Source organism: Psammomys obesus, unplaced genomic scaffold (genome assembly GCF_907164565.1).
Source record: "Psammomys obesus unplaced genomic scaffold, mPsaObe1.curated_primary_1811, whole genome shotgun sequence".
NCBI lineage: Eukaryota > Metazoa > Chordata > Mammalia > Rodentia > Muridae > Psammomys > Psammomys obesus.
This window is the reverse complement of record NW_026596158.1, coordinates 8,846,511-8,862,818: the sequence shown is the minus strand read 5'-3', so window position 1 is coordinate 8,862,818 and position 16,308 is coordinate 8,846,511. Positions and strand designations below refer to the sequence as shown.

The 16,308-nt window shown below is 46.5% G+C and overlaps 1 protein-coding gene across 1 annotated transcript; it reads left to right on the top strand.

Moving 5' to 3' along the window:
- Positions 1-2,928: 2,928 nt before the first annotated feature.
- Positions 2,929-16,294, top strand: Has1 (hyaluronan synthase 1). Its single transcript, XM_055594854.1, has 5 exons — positions 2,929-2,985; positions 8,883-9,590; positions 12,093-12,318; positions 12,715-12,847; positions 14,981-16,294. Exons 1-5 carry the CDS (start codon positions 2,977-2,979, stop codon positions 15,654-15,656), a joined length of 1,752 nt encoding a protein of 583 aa, XP_055450829.1. The 5' UTR covers positions 2,929-2,976; the 3' UTR covers positions 15,657-16,294.
- The last annotated feature ends 14 nt before the right edge of the window (positions 16,295-16,308 follow it).

The window sequence follows — 16,308 nt, the reverse complement described above, 5'->3', positions numbered from 1 at the left end:
ACTGGACCTCAAGTCAGGCAATTGTGAGCCACCATGGAAATGCTGGAAACTGAACCCAGGTCCTCTGAAAGAGTAGCAAGTACTATTACCACTGAGTCATCTCTACAGCCACCCCTACCCCAATTTTTAAAAAAATTATTTTATTTTTATGTGTAGGTTGTCTGTGTGCCGATGTCCACAGAGGACAGAAGGCATCAGAAACCCCAGAGCTGGAGCTACAGGCAGTTGTAAAGGAACTGACAGGAGTCCTTGGGCAAGGTCCTCTGCAAAAGCATCAAGCGCTCATAATCACTAAGCCATCTGTCCATCCTCTCAAATCATTTAAAGTAATTTTGCCTTTATCTGTCTCATTACTGACCTCACTTCCCAACTCCTTCCTGCTTCCACAGCACCATTCAGTGTGGGTTTGCAAACATTCTTTGCCTTGAATACCTTTCTCCTTCTTCACTTTCCACACTTCTAACTCATCAGTCAGGAGCATCTCCTCCAGGAAGCCCTTCCTGCCTTTCCCTTGGGTCAAACCATTACTCTACCAGTGCCCAATCCTCTGTTTACACAGCTGTCTCCTCTATCCCATTGGCATCTCCTCAGAGGCAGGGCTGCCTGCTGAGTCATTTCTGTGTGCCTGGCATCACTTAGTCCAGGGCTCCACCCATCACCAACTCAAGAGGTGTCTCATAATGAATACATGCTTTTCCTCTGCTTCTCCATTTTGAGCTATCACCCTTACCCTTCTCTCCTGTCCACATGATGAAGTTAAATGATGATCCTATCTGAAGGGTACTGTAGACTCGGACAGGCACTAGTTATAAGTCACCATTAGCTTTTTCTGTCCTTGTCATCTTGTCATTGCTGCATTCAGTCTGGTCAGCTGTGCTTGCAAGGAATTATAAAAGACTGGACATTGTGGCTGACAGAGGATGGTTAGGTCTGTACTTGATTTCTGAGAGAGAAGGGCTAATGTCTTACTGAGTCTAAAGGTGGAGTCTGAATACTGGACCTCCAGGTCTGAAGGAGGAAGGCTGGGGTCTGAAATTCTGGATCTGAGGGAAGAAAGCTAGAATCTCTTCTGTGCCCCTGAATCTAACAGAAGAGGACTGAGGACTGGACACCTGGGTCTGAAGGAAGAGTCTGTGTCCTGGTCTCTGATGTCCTGGCAGAGAAAACCCCTGGGGTTTGGAGTCCTGGTCCGTCTCTCACGAACTCTGGTTTTAGAAACATCTGGTTTTATACAGCTGCTCCACCCAGTAAGGGTGGTGTTGAAGCTCAGCAGTCAAATGTCCAGCTCTTGGGTGGAGCTTGGGCTATCCCCTTCTAGCCACAGGAACTCCCCTTATCCTCTGCTCTGGGCTTGCCTCCATTATCCTGACACAGCCAAACACTAGGCATCACAGGCTCCCAGCAGTAGTGTCAGACACAGCCTGCCCAGCCCTGATGGGTGGGCGGTGCCCAGGTTCCCACCGCCAGAGATCTTTTTCCCATTGGCCAGGGTTGAGCAAAGGCCCAACTTCCTACTGCACCTACACCTCCCCTGGCTCTGTCCAGGACAGTGCTCAATGGGTAGAAGAGAAAGGAAAAAACTGAGAAATGAGACCTAAAAGTCAGGCTGGAAGGGGCGAGTGAGAGAGTATCACAAAGAGACAGGCAGGCTGGCAGGCAGATGACAGCTAGAGACACAGACAGATAGTGGTATAGATAGATGATTGCAGATCCGTAGTCGATGAGAGATGATAATTGATAATAGACATGAAATAGGGGAGGAGGAGAAGAAAGAGAGTTAGAAATGGGAATACAGATGGGTAGAGAAATAGAGTCAGGGCACCAAGTTCAAAATGAGAGAAAAAGAATCTAAGTTTTATCAGGGTCCCTCTCATAGGAGGATGCAGGAAGAGACAGTTACTGAGTAGAGTGGACACTGCCCTTCAATGGCAGTGAGAGGGATCTTGAGAAAGATAGTCTTAGAGTGAAAAGAAAAAAAGAAAAACTTACAAAAAGAATATAAAACAGTGACAATGATTACAGGACTTTGGGCCCCGAAGAACTGGGGTATACACACCTGGGAAGCTCATCTCTTCCCAGCTGTGTTCTCACCCAGTCTCCATGCTGTGTATCAGAGCACTGAACGCAGGCCACTCTCTGGAGTCACTGAAGAGTCCCAGAAGACAAATTCCAGTATCCCTGCCCTCAACCCCAGCCGCTTGTCATGAACATGTGTGCCCATGTACCGCTCTCCCCACCCCAGACATCAGCCCAGCAAAGAGCAGACAGCTCTGTCTGTAGCTCTAGGCTGCTATAAAACACATGCCAGCAACACAGGCACACCCACAGACATGCATGTGTGAACACTTTATCTTTCTGCCAGTTGCTGAGCTATGTTCTGGGGGAAACCCATTTGTAGTAAGTCTGGGGAGAGAAAGGGTAGGATATGGGGAGATGAGGGTAAGTGAAGAAGAGGTAATGAGGTGTGGGGGCAGGGCAGGGGGATAGAGAGATGGGGGTTGGTAATAGAAAGGGGTAAGACAAATCGGGAGAGATGGAAACAGAAATACAGACAAAATATAGGGGAGGCATCTGAGGGAGGTGGGAAAGACAGAACTGGGAAAAAGTTGGGAGGGAATATTCAGATGGGACAAAGGAAAGATAAAAGTGAAATTGTGAATGCAGGAGAGAAGGGGAGAAAGAGAAAACAGAGTAAAAGAGCTGGGGAAGAAGGGGGTGTGAAGGGCCAGTCTGAAGGGATGGGAAGGGAGGTCCTATCTGGTGAGGGGGATGAGGGTAATGTCGGGAATTGAAGAGGGTGGAGTCATAGGGTTGTCTGACCTCAGAGCCCCTGGACAGGCTTTTCTGACGTCAGCCCTCCTCCACCCCCGCAACATGTTGGTCTTCAAATGGGCCCCCCTCCAGCTAGCTTCAGACACACTCGGATTGCAGAGCAGGTCGGAGAGGAGAGGAGAGATTCCAGGAGGACCCACAGCAATGAGACAGGTGTGTGTGTGTATGTGTGTGTGTGTCCATGTATGTGGGGGGGGGATTCGGCTGCCATGAGGGGTAATTACTACCACATGTGTGACCATGTGGTAGTAGTGAGAATATGCTTGTATGAGTGACAAATTCATGTGTATTGATATGTGTTCAGTACATACATTAGAAGGAGTGTGAGTTTCCATCTCTGTGCTCATTGTCATACGGTTTATCATCCATATACATCTATGATTCTATAAATGAATGTTGATGTCCCTAGGAGGGAGAGAAAATTTTGCGCGTGTATAACACATGTATCCGGGTTTTGATTTTATGGCTTCAGAATCTAATTTGTTGAACTACCTTCAGTCACCAATACTCAGCCTCTCTTGACCTGTAAAAATAGCAATTTCGTATGGTCGTGGTTCTTTTTTTTTTTTTTTTGTATTTTAATTTTTTCTTATCAGTTACATTTTATTAACTCTGTATCCCAGCCGTGTCCCGATCCCTCATTCCCTCCCAGTCCCTCCCTCCCTCCCTCATCTCCACCCTGCCCCTTGCCAGTCCACTGATAGGTGGACCTCCTCCCCATTCATCTGATCCTGTTTTATCAGGTATCTTCAGGACTGGCTGCAAAGCTCTCCTCTGTGGCCTAACAGGACTGCTCCTCCCTTGGGGAGTGGGGAGGCCAAAGAGCCAGCCATTGAGTTCCTGTTAGAAATAGTCCTTGTTCCCCTCACTATGGGAAACCAATTGGTTACTGAGCTACCACAGGCTACATCTGAGCAGAGGTTCTGGGTTACATTCATACATGGTCCTTGGTTGCATGTCAGTCTCAGAAAAGACCCTATGCCCAGATATCTTTGGTTCATTTTAAACATTCAGTATTTCTTCTGAAACCTTCTGTTTCTGTTCTTTTACTCCAGACCCTCGGTGGCTGTCTGGCTGTTTATTGACACATTGTTATATATTCTTGGTGTTGTTTCTTTCTGATCCTGAGGCCTTGTGTCCTTAAGTCCCCTGAATGACCACCTCAGGACCTCTGTGGTCACCTTGTGGAACATGGTGCTTTCAGTTGTGTGGCTCCTAATGTTGTCAGACAGCAATAGGTGAAGATGTCCATATTGCTGGCATCAAAAACTTTCTTCTAAGCTGATCCATTTTAGGTACCTGGCAGGGCTGTGTTTGAGGGGGAAAAAAGACAGAATGAGTCTAAAAGAAAGAATAATTGTTACTGAGTATGCAAAAGTTCTGTCTCAAGTTGGATACCACCTACCTGAGGTCTCAGATACTTGGCAGGCTGAGACAAAAGGATGCTTGAGTCTAGGAGTTTGAGGCCAGTCTAGGCAACACAGAGAGACCCTGTTTCTTTTTTTAAACCCTAACTCTCCTCTACTGTTCAGAAACATAAACTAAATTGAAATATATTGTTTTTAAATCCTTTTGAAAAAGTAGAGTGCCCCCCCCAAAAAAAGAAACAGACTGTGGGGATAAAGATACTTACTGCTTAGCCTGACAACGTGAGTTTGGTCTCCAAGACCCGTATAGTGGAAAGACAGAATCTATTCTTACAATTGTCCTCCTATCTACACACACATAGTGGCACATGCACTGTGACATGCTCATCCTGCACATACACACAAAATAAACAAATAAAGAAATGTAATTTTTAAAGGAAAAAGAAAACAAATTAATTTTGGTAATTTATTTGCTCCAATCCAGTGTGTGAGATGACTACCAACTTTCCTACCAAACAGCAGACGGTAACATCTGCGCACTGGAGAACATTACTTTCTTTGCCAAAACTATTCAACCTTGGCATTCTACTGTAGAATCAGAAAAGACAGTGGGTAAATGAGGAGTGTGTTGTTGTGGCCTCATGCTTACGTTAGGGACACTGGAGTTTTGAACTGAACTTTCCTACTGTGTAAACTATTTTTGTTTCCCTTTTAGCTTTAAAAAATGCAAATGTAAAAAGATCTTAATTCATAAGTTGTAATGGGAATTAGTTTACTAACCATTATCATATACTTAAAAGTATGATTGTTTGGGGCTGATGAGATGGCTTAGTGAGCATGGTACTTGCTGAAAAATCTGATTACCTCGGTTTGTTCCCCGACATGGTAGAAGGAAAGAAGTGATTTCTGACTTCCACTCATATACCTTGGCATGTGTGCATGCACATACACAAATGAATAAACAAACAAACAAATGCTTTTGGAACAAGATTGTTTTAGGGACTAGAGATGTATCTCAGCTGGTAGAGCCATCGCTCAGCATGCACAAAGCCCCAGGTTCAATCTCAGCACCAAATAAACTGAGAGTGGTGGTTTACTTCTGTCATCACTCAAGAGTTAGAAGGACGAGGAATCCTAGGCCATTTTCAGACACAAAGAGAAGTCAAGGCCGTGTAACCTTGTATCTAGAAAACAAAGTGATCATTTCAATATTTTACCAACACAAAATATTAATGAGGTCTCTTGAGGTTGTAAAAACATTGTATATGGAAAATGATTTATCTGGGGTTAGATTTTTGTATTTTTAAAAATTATTGCAGTTTATTTACTTTACACCCCAAGGGTGCCCCCTCCCTCCTCTCCTCCCAGTTTCCTTTATGCCCCTTTCCATTCCCCCTTCCCCCAGAAAGGAGAGCTTCCTACCCCCCCTCCCAAATCAACTCTTCCCAACAGTTCAAGTCACATCAGGACTGAGGATATTCTCTCCCCTGAGGCCAGGCAACGTAGCACTGCCTGGGGAAAGTGATCCAAAAGCAGGCAATAGAGTCCATGTTCTAAACAGCCCCTACCCACTAAATCACGAGGCACCCCATATGAAGACCAAGCAGCCCATCGGCCACATATGTGCAGGGGGCCCAGGTCCAGACCATGCATGCTCCTTAGTTGATGTCAGTCTCTGTAAGACCCCGTGGGTCTGGGTTAGTTGTCTCTATTGGTCTTCTTGTGAGGTTCCTGTCCCCTCCAGGTCCTTCCATCTTTCCCTCAACTCTCCCAGAGGACCCCTGGAGCCCCACCCCATGCTTGAATGCAAGTCCCAGCATCTGTCCTGATCTGCTGCTGGCTGGAGCCTCCCAGAGGACAGTAAAGTTAGGCTCTTTTCTGCAAGCACAGCCAGAACATCATTAATAGTGTCAGGGGCTGGCTCTCTACTGTGGGGTGGGTCTCAGGTTGGGCCAGTTATTGGTTGGGCATTCCCTCAATCTTTGTTCCCTCTTTATCCCCACACTTCTTATGAGCAGGATATTATAGGGATCAAAGGGTTTTTTTTTTGGGGGGGGGTTGTTGTTCCCCTCCATCCACTAGTCCTGCCTGGCCAGGAAGTGGTCACTTTAGGCTTTATGTCCCCCACCCTGTTAGGAGTCTCAACCTTGAGTCATGTATCACACTTGCTCAAAAGTTTTTGCTTAAAATTTTTTCAATAACTGAATGGGAAAAAAAAGGAGCATTTGTCTTAATTTCTGTATCTAAATTATGTATTCATATATGAAGTGCTGGATAGAGATTGAATGAGGGTCTTATGCATGCTTGGCAAATGTTCCACCATTGAGCTTTACAACCACCATCTTTTTGCATTTTTTTAAACATTTATGTGTGTATGTGTTTGCTCAAATACGTGTTGCCAGAGGACAACTTGCAAGAGTCTGTTCTTTCCTTCCTCCATGTGAGGTTTGGGGATCAAATTGAGGGCCTCAGGCTTGGTAGCAAGTAACTTTATCTACTAAGTCATCTTGCTGACTTCTTTATTTTTATTTTGAGAGGGTTTCACTAAGTCAACCAGGCTGTCCTTGAACTTGAGATCCTTTTATATCATTCAGTATCAAAAGTAGCCAGGATGACAGGCCTACATCACCAGACCTATCATTTTAATGTCTATGTGTATTTGTTGGGTATGTGTGTGCTTGGCTGTACCTACTCCTGTGGAGGTCAGAGGTCAACATTGATGTCTTCCTCTATCTCTTCTCCCCACCCTCAATTTTTTTAAGAGAGGGTTTCCAGTGAACCTGCAGCTCACAATCTCAACTACAATGACTGGCCAGCAAGGCCCAGGCATATGCCTGTCTGCCTCCCTGGTGCTGGAATTACAGATGGATGCTTAGCTTCTTTGTGTATGCCGAACCATCTCCTCAACCTGTTAGTATTAAAGCTAAAATCAGGATTAGAAACTCACACACAGGTCATACCGGCTGCATTTCAGCTGTGGTCCATGTTGACTGCACTGCGTTGATGCCTGAACCCACAAGTTAGTTCGGAAGGGAGGAGCTGGTAGCCTAAAGCAGAGGAAGCATGAGAGCCAGACTGTCTGTGTTAGAACCCTAAGTCCTCTGCTTACTACTTGAGTGACCTTTGGAGAAAGAATTCATCTCTTTGGGACATAGCAATAAGACCTATTGGGTTGCTGTAGAACTGTGTCTAGTTGTGGAAATTGCTATTCACCCATTTTATGGATGAGAAGACAGAGACCCTTTGCAGCCTCCACAGACAAGCAAATGCACATGGTGCTGCCAAGTAACTGGACAATGGAAAAGGGGCACAGGCCAAGCCTCTGGGAATTCAGAGGTGCAATTCTGCCACCTGTGGCTGCTCATCTGTCACAAGCTTCCGACTACCATCAGTCATGCTATCTATACCATGACTGCAAATGCTCACTGGGGCCCCTCCTGAGCGGGGAAACCAGCATAGAAGGACTGATTAGTGACTGTAATCCTGGGTTCAAGTCCCATAATCTCAGGTGTAACCTCAAGCTGCTGCATTTCCGTGACCGTGGCTCTACCTGGAAAATGGGAGTGATTACTTAGGGAGTACTTACGTAGGGTTGAAAAGTAATTCAGTTGGCAGAGTACTTCCTTAGTACTGCTCCATCTCCAGCACCACATAAACGGGGCATGGTGGTGCATGCCTTTCATCCCAGCACTCCAGAAGTTGAGACAGGAGGATCGGAAGTTCAAAGTCATCCTTGGCTACATTTAGGCCAGGCTCCAAAATAAGCAAGTCATAGAAAAAGAGTTAAAACGGCACTTGATACACATTTTGTATTAACCATTTAGTAGATGGTATTCGTGTTTTGACACGAAGAAGCTTTTGTTTGTGATGTTATTCTTAACCTTTATTCATTTTTCTAATCTTTAAATTTACTTTTTGGAGGAGGGCAGGCCAAAACATATGTTTTAATCGGAGAACATCAAGTTGATTTTTGTCTTTCAATCCTGAGTTCCAAGGATCAAACTCAGTTGTCAAACTTGGAGGCAGGCACCTTTAACCCACTGAGCGACTAACAAAAACAGGGACAGCCTGGGGAGTTGAATTGTGTAATCCTTTTGTATGTAAGAGATGCTAAAACTGGGGGAGAGGGAGGCCTAATAACTTACTTTAAAAGACACCAAGTAAAAGCCTGGTTTGGTGGCTCTAAACTGCACTCAGGAGGCTGAGGTTGGAGCATTGGCCAGCCTCCACCAGCTGGGGATACATAGACCCTTTCTCCTAAAAGGGGATTGGGTAATAAAATCAGGAATTAAGCCAATAGACACAATTACTTCAAATGTGGTGTTCTGGCTCTCGTCATAAGAAGTCCTACGTTACTAGTCTTTGCAGTTAAAAGCACTTGCTGTCCTTGCAGAGGTCCTGAGTTTTGTTCCTGAGACCAAATGACTTCACAATTGCCTGTAACTCCAACTCCCAGGCATTCAGTGCCCTCTTCTGGCTTTCATGTGCACCAGACACAAGGTGCACAGACATACATGCAGACGAAACACCTAAAATAAAAATAAACAAATCTACCTTTAAAATATAAAATATACCATTGAAAAGTTCTGGGGTGTCACCATCCAGCTTAGACGGGAGAGTAGCAGGAGTAAAATCAACCCCAGGAGGCCCTCATTGCTGATCCTTCTCATTGACATCCCACAGGACGTGCCAAAGCCCTCAGAAGCAGCTCAACGCTGCTCTGGCCTGGCCAGGCGGATACTCACCATCATCTTCGCCCTGCTCATCCTGGGCCTCATGACCTGGGCCTATGCTGCAGGTGTACCGTTGGCTTCCGATCCATATGGCCTCCTGGCCTTTGGCCTCTACGGAGCGTTCCTCAGTGCTCACCTAGTGGCACAGAGCCTCTTCGCTTACCTGGAGCACCGGAGGGTGGCGGTGGCTGCGCGGCGGGCCAGGGCGAAAGGACCCCTGGATGCCGCCACTGCACGCAGCGTGGCGCTCACCATCTCCGCCTACCAGGAGGACCCCGCCTACCTGCGCCAGTGCTTGACCTCGGCGCGAGCCCTGCTTTACCCGCGCTCGCGACTGCGAGTCCTTATGGTGGTAGACGGCAACCGTGCCGAGGACCTGTACATGGTGGACATGTTCCGAGAAGTCTTCGCAGATGAGGACCCTGCAACCTACGTGTGGGATGGCAACTACCATCAGCCCTGGGAGCCGGCGGAGGCGGAGAGCACAGTGGGTGAGGGCGTCTACCGTGAGGTGGAGGCAGAGGATCCTGGGCGGCTGATGGTGGAAGCCTTGGTGAGGACGCGCAGGTGCGTGTGCGTGGCACAGCGCTGGGGCGGCAAGCGCGAGGTCATGTACACGGCTTTCAAGGCACTGGGCGACTCCGTGGACTACGTGCAGGTGAGTGCAAGGTTCCCCTGTGCCGCTTGCATGCGGTATCACATCCTCTTGCTTCAGAAAGAGCAAGATGCGTCCAGCCAGGGCCTTGGAAGGTGGAGGCAAGAGGATCAGAAGTTCAAAGTCAGGCTTTGAACTTTGAAACAGGACACTGTTCAAACAGACTTGAAATCTCTTACTGTCTTTATTCATTCAGCGAAGAGATTTTTCTATAGTTAATGTATGCTTTTATCCATCCTCCAATAGACCATTCATTCATTTCTTCGATGAGGAGTCAATCCTGTTGTGACTTGTGTGTGTGTGTGTTTGTGTGTTTGTGTGTGTGTGTGTACTGGGGAGTTCTCAGAAAGACATCCTGTTCTATCACTCTACCCCTCCCTCATTTCCTTGAGACAGGCCCTCTCACTGAACTTAGAGCTAGGTAGGTAGTAAGAAAGCCCCACTGATCCTCTTGTACACACACACACACACACACACACACACACACACACACGGCACTATGTTACAAGCAGGCACATATAGTCACATCTAGCTTTTTACATGGATACTGAGGATTCAAATCTGGGTCCTCAAGCTTGCACCGGCACTTTTATCGTCCTAGCTATCTCCCTAGTCTTAATAATTTTTCTTTCATCACTTAACACACATTGAGACAGAAACTCCAATTCATCAGTTCACTCATTCATTCATCAATCATTGATGAACTGACTTAATATGGAGATTTAGTCAATCTTATCCATACTTTTGATACAATGAGTCCTCCTTTTTTCATGCTTTGGTGCGATTCTCTTTCATTCAATGGTATATGCCTCTACCTACACACCCAATACAGAGTTCATTCACTTTGTTCTCCGGTCTGCCTAAATCCAACATATATCAGACATGACTCAAACACCAGGTCAATGCTGATGACAAAAATTCACTGTAACCAAGCTGCTACTGGTCAATCAGGGCTGCAGAACAGGCACTCAGGAGCTGAACTCTGACCCTGAAGAGACACTGAACAGCGTATTTGAAGGATAAAACTGTGGAGCAAGGGGGGAGCAGGGTGGGCTGTAGCACTGTCCAGTCATATTTTGACATAATGGGTTGAGCTAGGGAGTTTCCATCAATGAGGATAAGAGTAGGTCCCTGGGCCTGGGAACATAAACTTGCTTGACCTGCCCTAAGACGGAGAAGTTGTCCCTGAGATGCCTGGACTTAGACAACTGTTTCCTTACAAGCTGTCCCTGAGATGTCTGGATTCAGACAACTGTTTCTTTACAACAAAAACTGTTCAGGCTATTGAAGTCCCAAGTTTCCCAAGGGCCTGGGACTTTGAACTTAGTTTCTCCTTGTGATTAAATGGAGTCTGAAAACAAAATGGTAGTGCCTAGAATATTTTTTTTTTGTTCGTTTCCAACATCTCCATCTATTTGCATGCTTGTTGCTATGACAAAACAACCAGACAAGAGCTTCTTAAAGAATAAAGCGTTTATTTCAGCTCACAGTTTGAGGAGACAGTTCATCATGAAGGGGAGGAATGGATTCAGGAGCTTGAGAAAGCTGATTACATTGCTCCTGCAGACAGCAATCAGAAAGAGAAAAGGAAGTGAGACCCACCAGCTGGTTCCCTATGATCCACTTTCTCCATCAAGGCTCCACTTCCTAAAAGTTATGTAACCTTCCAAAACACCACCACCAGCTATGAGACCAAGTGTTCAAAAACATGTACCTATGGGAAACATTTCACATACCAATCACAGCAACACTGAATGAAGAAAACCATTCCCTTCTTTCATTCATGCAGCCGTGAAGACAAAAGGAAACTCTCCATTTGATTATACATTCATTCATCCATGCAAATATGTGTTTATTTAATACAAAGATTCATTCACTTAATCACTCACCCACTAACCTATCCAGGCATTTGATATAATAATGTTAATTACTTTCTACATGCAATATGGAATTTCTTTCCTTCACTCTTCTATCCAGCCATGTATCCATATATCTACTGTGGATCTCATCCACTCATTCATTCACTTACCCCTTTTGTATAGGGTTTGTTCTCTCTCCCCTTTCTTTTTTTTTTCTTCTGTCTACTTTCCTTTTCCTCCTTTCAATGTTGAGATTTTTTTCATCCATCCGTGAAATCTATTCATCCATTCCCTATGCTCATTCACTAATATTCTACTATTTTAGTTTGTGTGTGTGTGTGTGTGTGTGTGTGTGTGTGTGTTACTGTGAGAAAATACTGATAAAAAACACCCTAAGGGAGAAAGGACTTATTTTGGACCATAGTTCAAGGTATTTTTCTTCATGGAAGGGAAGTCAAGGCAGAAAGAGCTTGAATTAGCTGGTCATATTGCATCTACAGTCAGGATGAATGTTTGTGTTCAACTCGCTTTCTCCTTCTTATATAATCCAGGATCCCATCCCAGGGCGTGGTTTAAACAGCAAGACCTTCCAAGTACGGGCCCTATGTAGGGTTCTGCTCTGATCTTGGCCCCTTCCTCTTCACAGGTATGTGACTCAGACACAAGGTTAGACCCCATGGCACTATTGGAGCTTGTGCAAGTGTTGGATGAAGACCCCCGGGTAGGGGCTGTTGGAGGAGATGTGAGGATCCTTAATCCTCTGGACTCCTGGGTCAGCTTCTTGAGCAGCCTGCGATACTGGGTAGCCTTCAATGTGGAGAGAGCTTGTCAGAGCTACTTCCACTGTGTGTCCTGTATCAGTGGTCCTCTGGGTGAGTGAAAACAGGCTTTGGAGGGCTTGTGGTCAGGTAACAAGGGAGAGAGAGAGAGAGGGGTAGAGGCAGGGTAAAGTTGAGGACAAAGATAGGGCTGAGGAAGTTGCTATAAAAGGGCTTGTGGAAGAGAGTGAGATGAGGTTGGGGAGGAGATGGGGTTGAACAGGGCACTAAGAAGGCCATGGCATTGTAGGGGGAGTGATGACTTTACAGTGCATAGTCAGTGGTAACAGACACAGTGGAATGGGCAGGGAGTTGATACTAAGACTGGGGCTGTTTGGGAGATGGGGAGGGACAAGCTGAGAATAGTCAGAGATAGTGGGAAGCAGGTGTGTCGAACACAAACTTGACCTCACCAGGGGCTAATGTTTGTGTGCCTCCCACTCTACCTAGGTCTGTACAGGAATAACCTCTTGCAGCAATTCCTGGAGGCCTGGTACAACCAGAAGTTTCTGGGCACGCACTGCACTTTTGGGGACGACAGGCACCTCACCAACCGCATGCTTAGCATGGGCTATGCTACCAAGTAAGTTGAAGGGGCCAGCCTGATGGTCAAGTGTGTGAGGACACCAGTGAGTGTCCCTGAGTGAGAGAGACAGAGGGACAGACACAGAGAGAGGCAGAGGATAAATATCACATGAGGTGGGGGAGCCATGTGCATTCAGCCAATGGCTTTCAAAGAGTTTGATATTAGGAGACAAACTGGAGATACTCTAAAGGTTGTGAAGTGTTTTCATGAAAGCTTTTCACTAAATGGTCGTCACCAAGCAAGGCAAGGTAAGGGTGAGTCAATACACATAGACTGAACAAGGTGGGCTGGGTAAGTGGGTTGTACTATGGAGATGATGCCAGCATGGTCCACCCCCCCCCAAAAAAAAAAGAGGCACCTGTCATTGGAGGAGAGTGCTTTAGAGGCACAGCAGTAGGCAAAGATTACATAAATCCCTTCTTGCTTTGAGAAGACAATATATCTATCAGGTATGGTAAAGTATATAGTATGTTTCATGACTTTTCCTAGGGAAGCGGTGTTTCAATTTTTGTTTCTGCCACAAAGACATCCTTGACCAAAAGCATCCTGAGGGAGGGACTGCTTATTTGGCTTACAATTCCAGATCACAGTACATCACTGAAAGCCAGGGCAGGAACTCAGGCAGCCAGTTATGTCACATCTGTGTTCAAAAGCAGAGAGAAATGAATGGAACTTAGCATGCTCCTGCTTAGTATTTAGCTAGCTTTCTCTACTCTTAGACGATTCAGCGCCGGCCCTGTAAACAATCAAGATGATTCCCCACAGACATGCCTGCAGGCCAACTTGATCTAGACTGCTCCTCAATGGAAGCTTTCTTTTCGAAAGAAAAGATTCTAGGTTGTGGCAAGGTGACAGTTAAAACTAACTAGCACAATGTAGACAAACATCCATTCACCCTAGTTAGGACACAAATGACAGATCAAAACAAAGACTAGTTTTGATGTTGCCTTTGATGTTGGTGCCAGCCATCTGTGACTTTCCTTAATTAGGATTCTATGTAACCTGCATGGGTGTGGCTATGCCACACAGGAAGAGATTAATGGTTTCTGCTTCAGCCACAGGAAGGGGTCCAACTGCTCTTTTTAGAACTCCTTACACAGAGACTAACCTGGGTAGCAGACAGTCTTGTCTTGTTCCTCATGGCAGGCCCTGCCAATTTAGTCAGCACTTAGTCATGTCACTGATGGTGTTAGTTAGTGTCAGTGACTATACTATTAGTCATGTCTCTAGTAACAGCGTTAGTCACAGTAAAAACAGCAGTCGCTCACCTCACATTGATTGAGCAATTACTTAAAACTGCTTGGCATTTCAATCTTTATGCAATACCCACTGCTGTAAATATTAAATCATGATATTGGTCCATAGAAAGAATGCTGAGGCGACTGGAGAGATGGTTTATTAGTTAAGAGGGCCTCTTCCAGAGGACTGGAATTTTATCACCCACACTGGGGGCTCACAATTGCGTCTAACTCCATCTCCAGGGAACCGGAGATACTCTCCTGGCTTCCTTGTATATTGATATGCATGGGCTCTCTGGTTCTATCTCTCTATCTTGCCTGTGTGATTCCTATAAAGTCCTCAGATCTCCACACACATGCTGCTTGAACACGTGCACAAGTGCGCACACACACACACACAGACACTCACACACACCAGCATTCATTCCTCTCTGTTTCCTGTAAATAAATGCAATGTGATCAGTTGCCTTATATTATTGACTCTCTGCTTTCCCTTCCATGACAGACTTTGTCATAACTATGAGCCATAATAAATCTTTCCTTCCTTAAGCTGCTGTTGTCCGGTGTTTTGTCACAGTGACAAAAAAAAAAAAAAGTTTAAAAAATTGCCCCAATATTAGTGAAAGTGGTCAGTTCACTTCAAAACTCTGCCCAACAGACTGGACTAGTGAAGAGCACTGGCTGCTCCTGTGGAGGCCCTGGGTTAGACTGACATCACCCAAACAGGCAGCTCACAAGCATTCTGACCTTGAGCACCGGGAACACATGTAGCACACATACGTTCATGTAAGCAAAACACACGCACATACAATGATCTTAAAATGTAGAACTCCTGCCCAGGCCCCAGGGAGAACCACACTGATACCCGCCTTTCTTTCTCTGTGCCTGCCAGGTATACCTCCCGCTCCAGATGCTACTCAGAGACACCCTCCTCCTTCCTGCGCTGGCTGAGCCAGCAGACCCGCTGGTCCAAGTCTTACTTCCGAGAGTGGCTATACAATGCCCTGTGGTGGCACCGCCACCACGCGTGGATGACCTATGAGGCGATAGTCTCAGGCCTGTTTCCTTTCTTCGTGGCTGCCACCGTGCTACGGCTCTTCTATGCTGGGCGCCCGTGGGCTCTGCTCTGGGTGCTGCTGTGTGTGCAGGGCGTGGCTCTGGCCAAAGCGGCCTTTGCAGCCTGGCTGCGTGGCTGCCTCCGCATGGTGCTGCTGTCACTCTATGCACCGCTCTACATGTGTGGCCTCCTGCCTGCCAAGTTCCTGGCGTTGGTCACCATGAATCAAAGTGGCTGGGGCACCTCGGGCCGGAAGAAGCTGGCTGCTAACTATGTCCCGCTGCTGCCCCTGGCACTCTGGGCTGTACTGCTGCTTGGAGGCCTGGCCCGAAGTGTGGCCCAGGAGGCCAGAGCTGACTGGAGCGGCCCATCCAGGGCAGCCGAGGCCTACCACCTCGCTGCTGGGGCAAGCGCCTATGTGGCCTACTGGGTGGTAATGCTGACTATCTATTGGGTGGCTGTGAGGAGGCTATGCCGACGTCGGAGTGGTGGCTACCGTGTCCAGGTGTGAGACTAGCCATGAAGATGCCCACTGAAGGCTTGCTTATAGGGGAAGCAAGAGGAGTCCTGCGGGATAGCCCCCTGGAGTCATGGATTTCATGGTGACTCCCTGGCCTCAGTTTACTTTCTCTTTGAAATGAAGGAGTCATCCAGGATTCTTCAGTCTGGACTGTACTGGAACTCAGACTTGTGGGTCTCTGGGAAGGGGTAATTTATTGATCAGGGTGTGGGTTTATAGAACCAGGGCCAGAAGGTTCCCAGTTTCTTCCTGTTGCTATTTAATCTGTTTGTACTGTGATTAAGATATAATAAATTTTTTATTTATTTTCCTCCAAGCGCCCTTTCCCAATTTTTCTTGTCAATGAGAATATGAAACACAGGGTCCAGTCTTGGGTGATAGCTGTTTGAGCCTCCACTGGGCACTCTCTTTCCTGGGTTCTGTCTTCAGAAAATACAGGTGTTGGAGGTGGGGAGATGGCTCAAGAGTTAAGAGCACTGGCTTGTCTTCCAGAGGACCTGGTTTCAATTTCCAGTGCCCACATGGTGGCCCACAAACTCTGTAACGTCAATTCCAGGGGACCCAACATCTTTCTTCTGGCCTTCGTGGGTGTGGTGCACAAGCATACATACAGACAAAGCACCCATAAAACCTCAAATAAAAA

What these genes read in the sequence shown, in the direction of transcription:
- Has1 (XM_055594854.1), top strand. An exon ending in CTGTATCAGTGGTCCTCTGG is followed by an intron (nt 12,319 to 12,714) that starts GTGAGTGAAAAC and finishes CACTCTACCTAG; the next exon opens with GTCTGTACAGGAATAACCTC. An exon ending in AGCATGGGCTATGCTACCAA is followed by an intron (nt 12,848 to 14,980) that starts GTAAGTTGAAGG and finishes TGTGCCTGCCAG; the next exon opens with GTATACCTCCCGCTCCAGAT.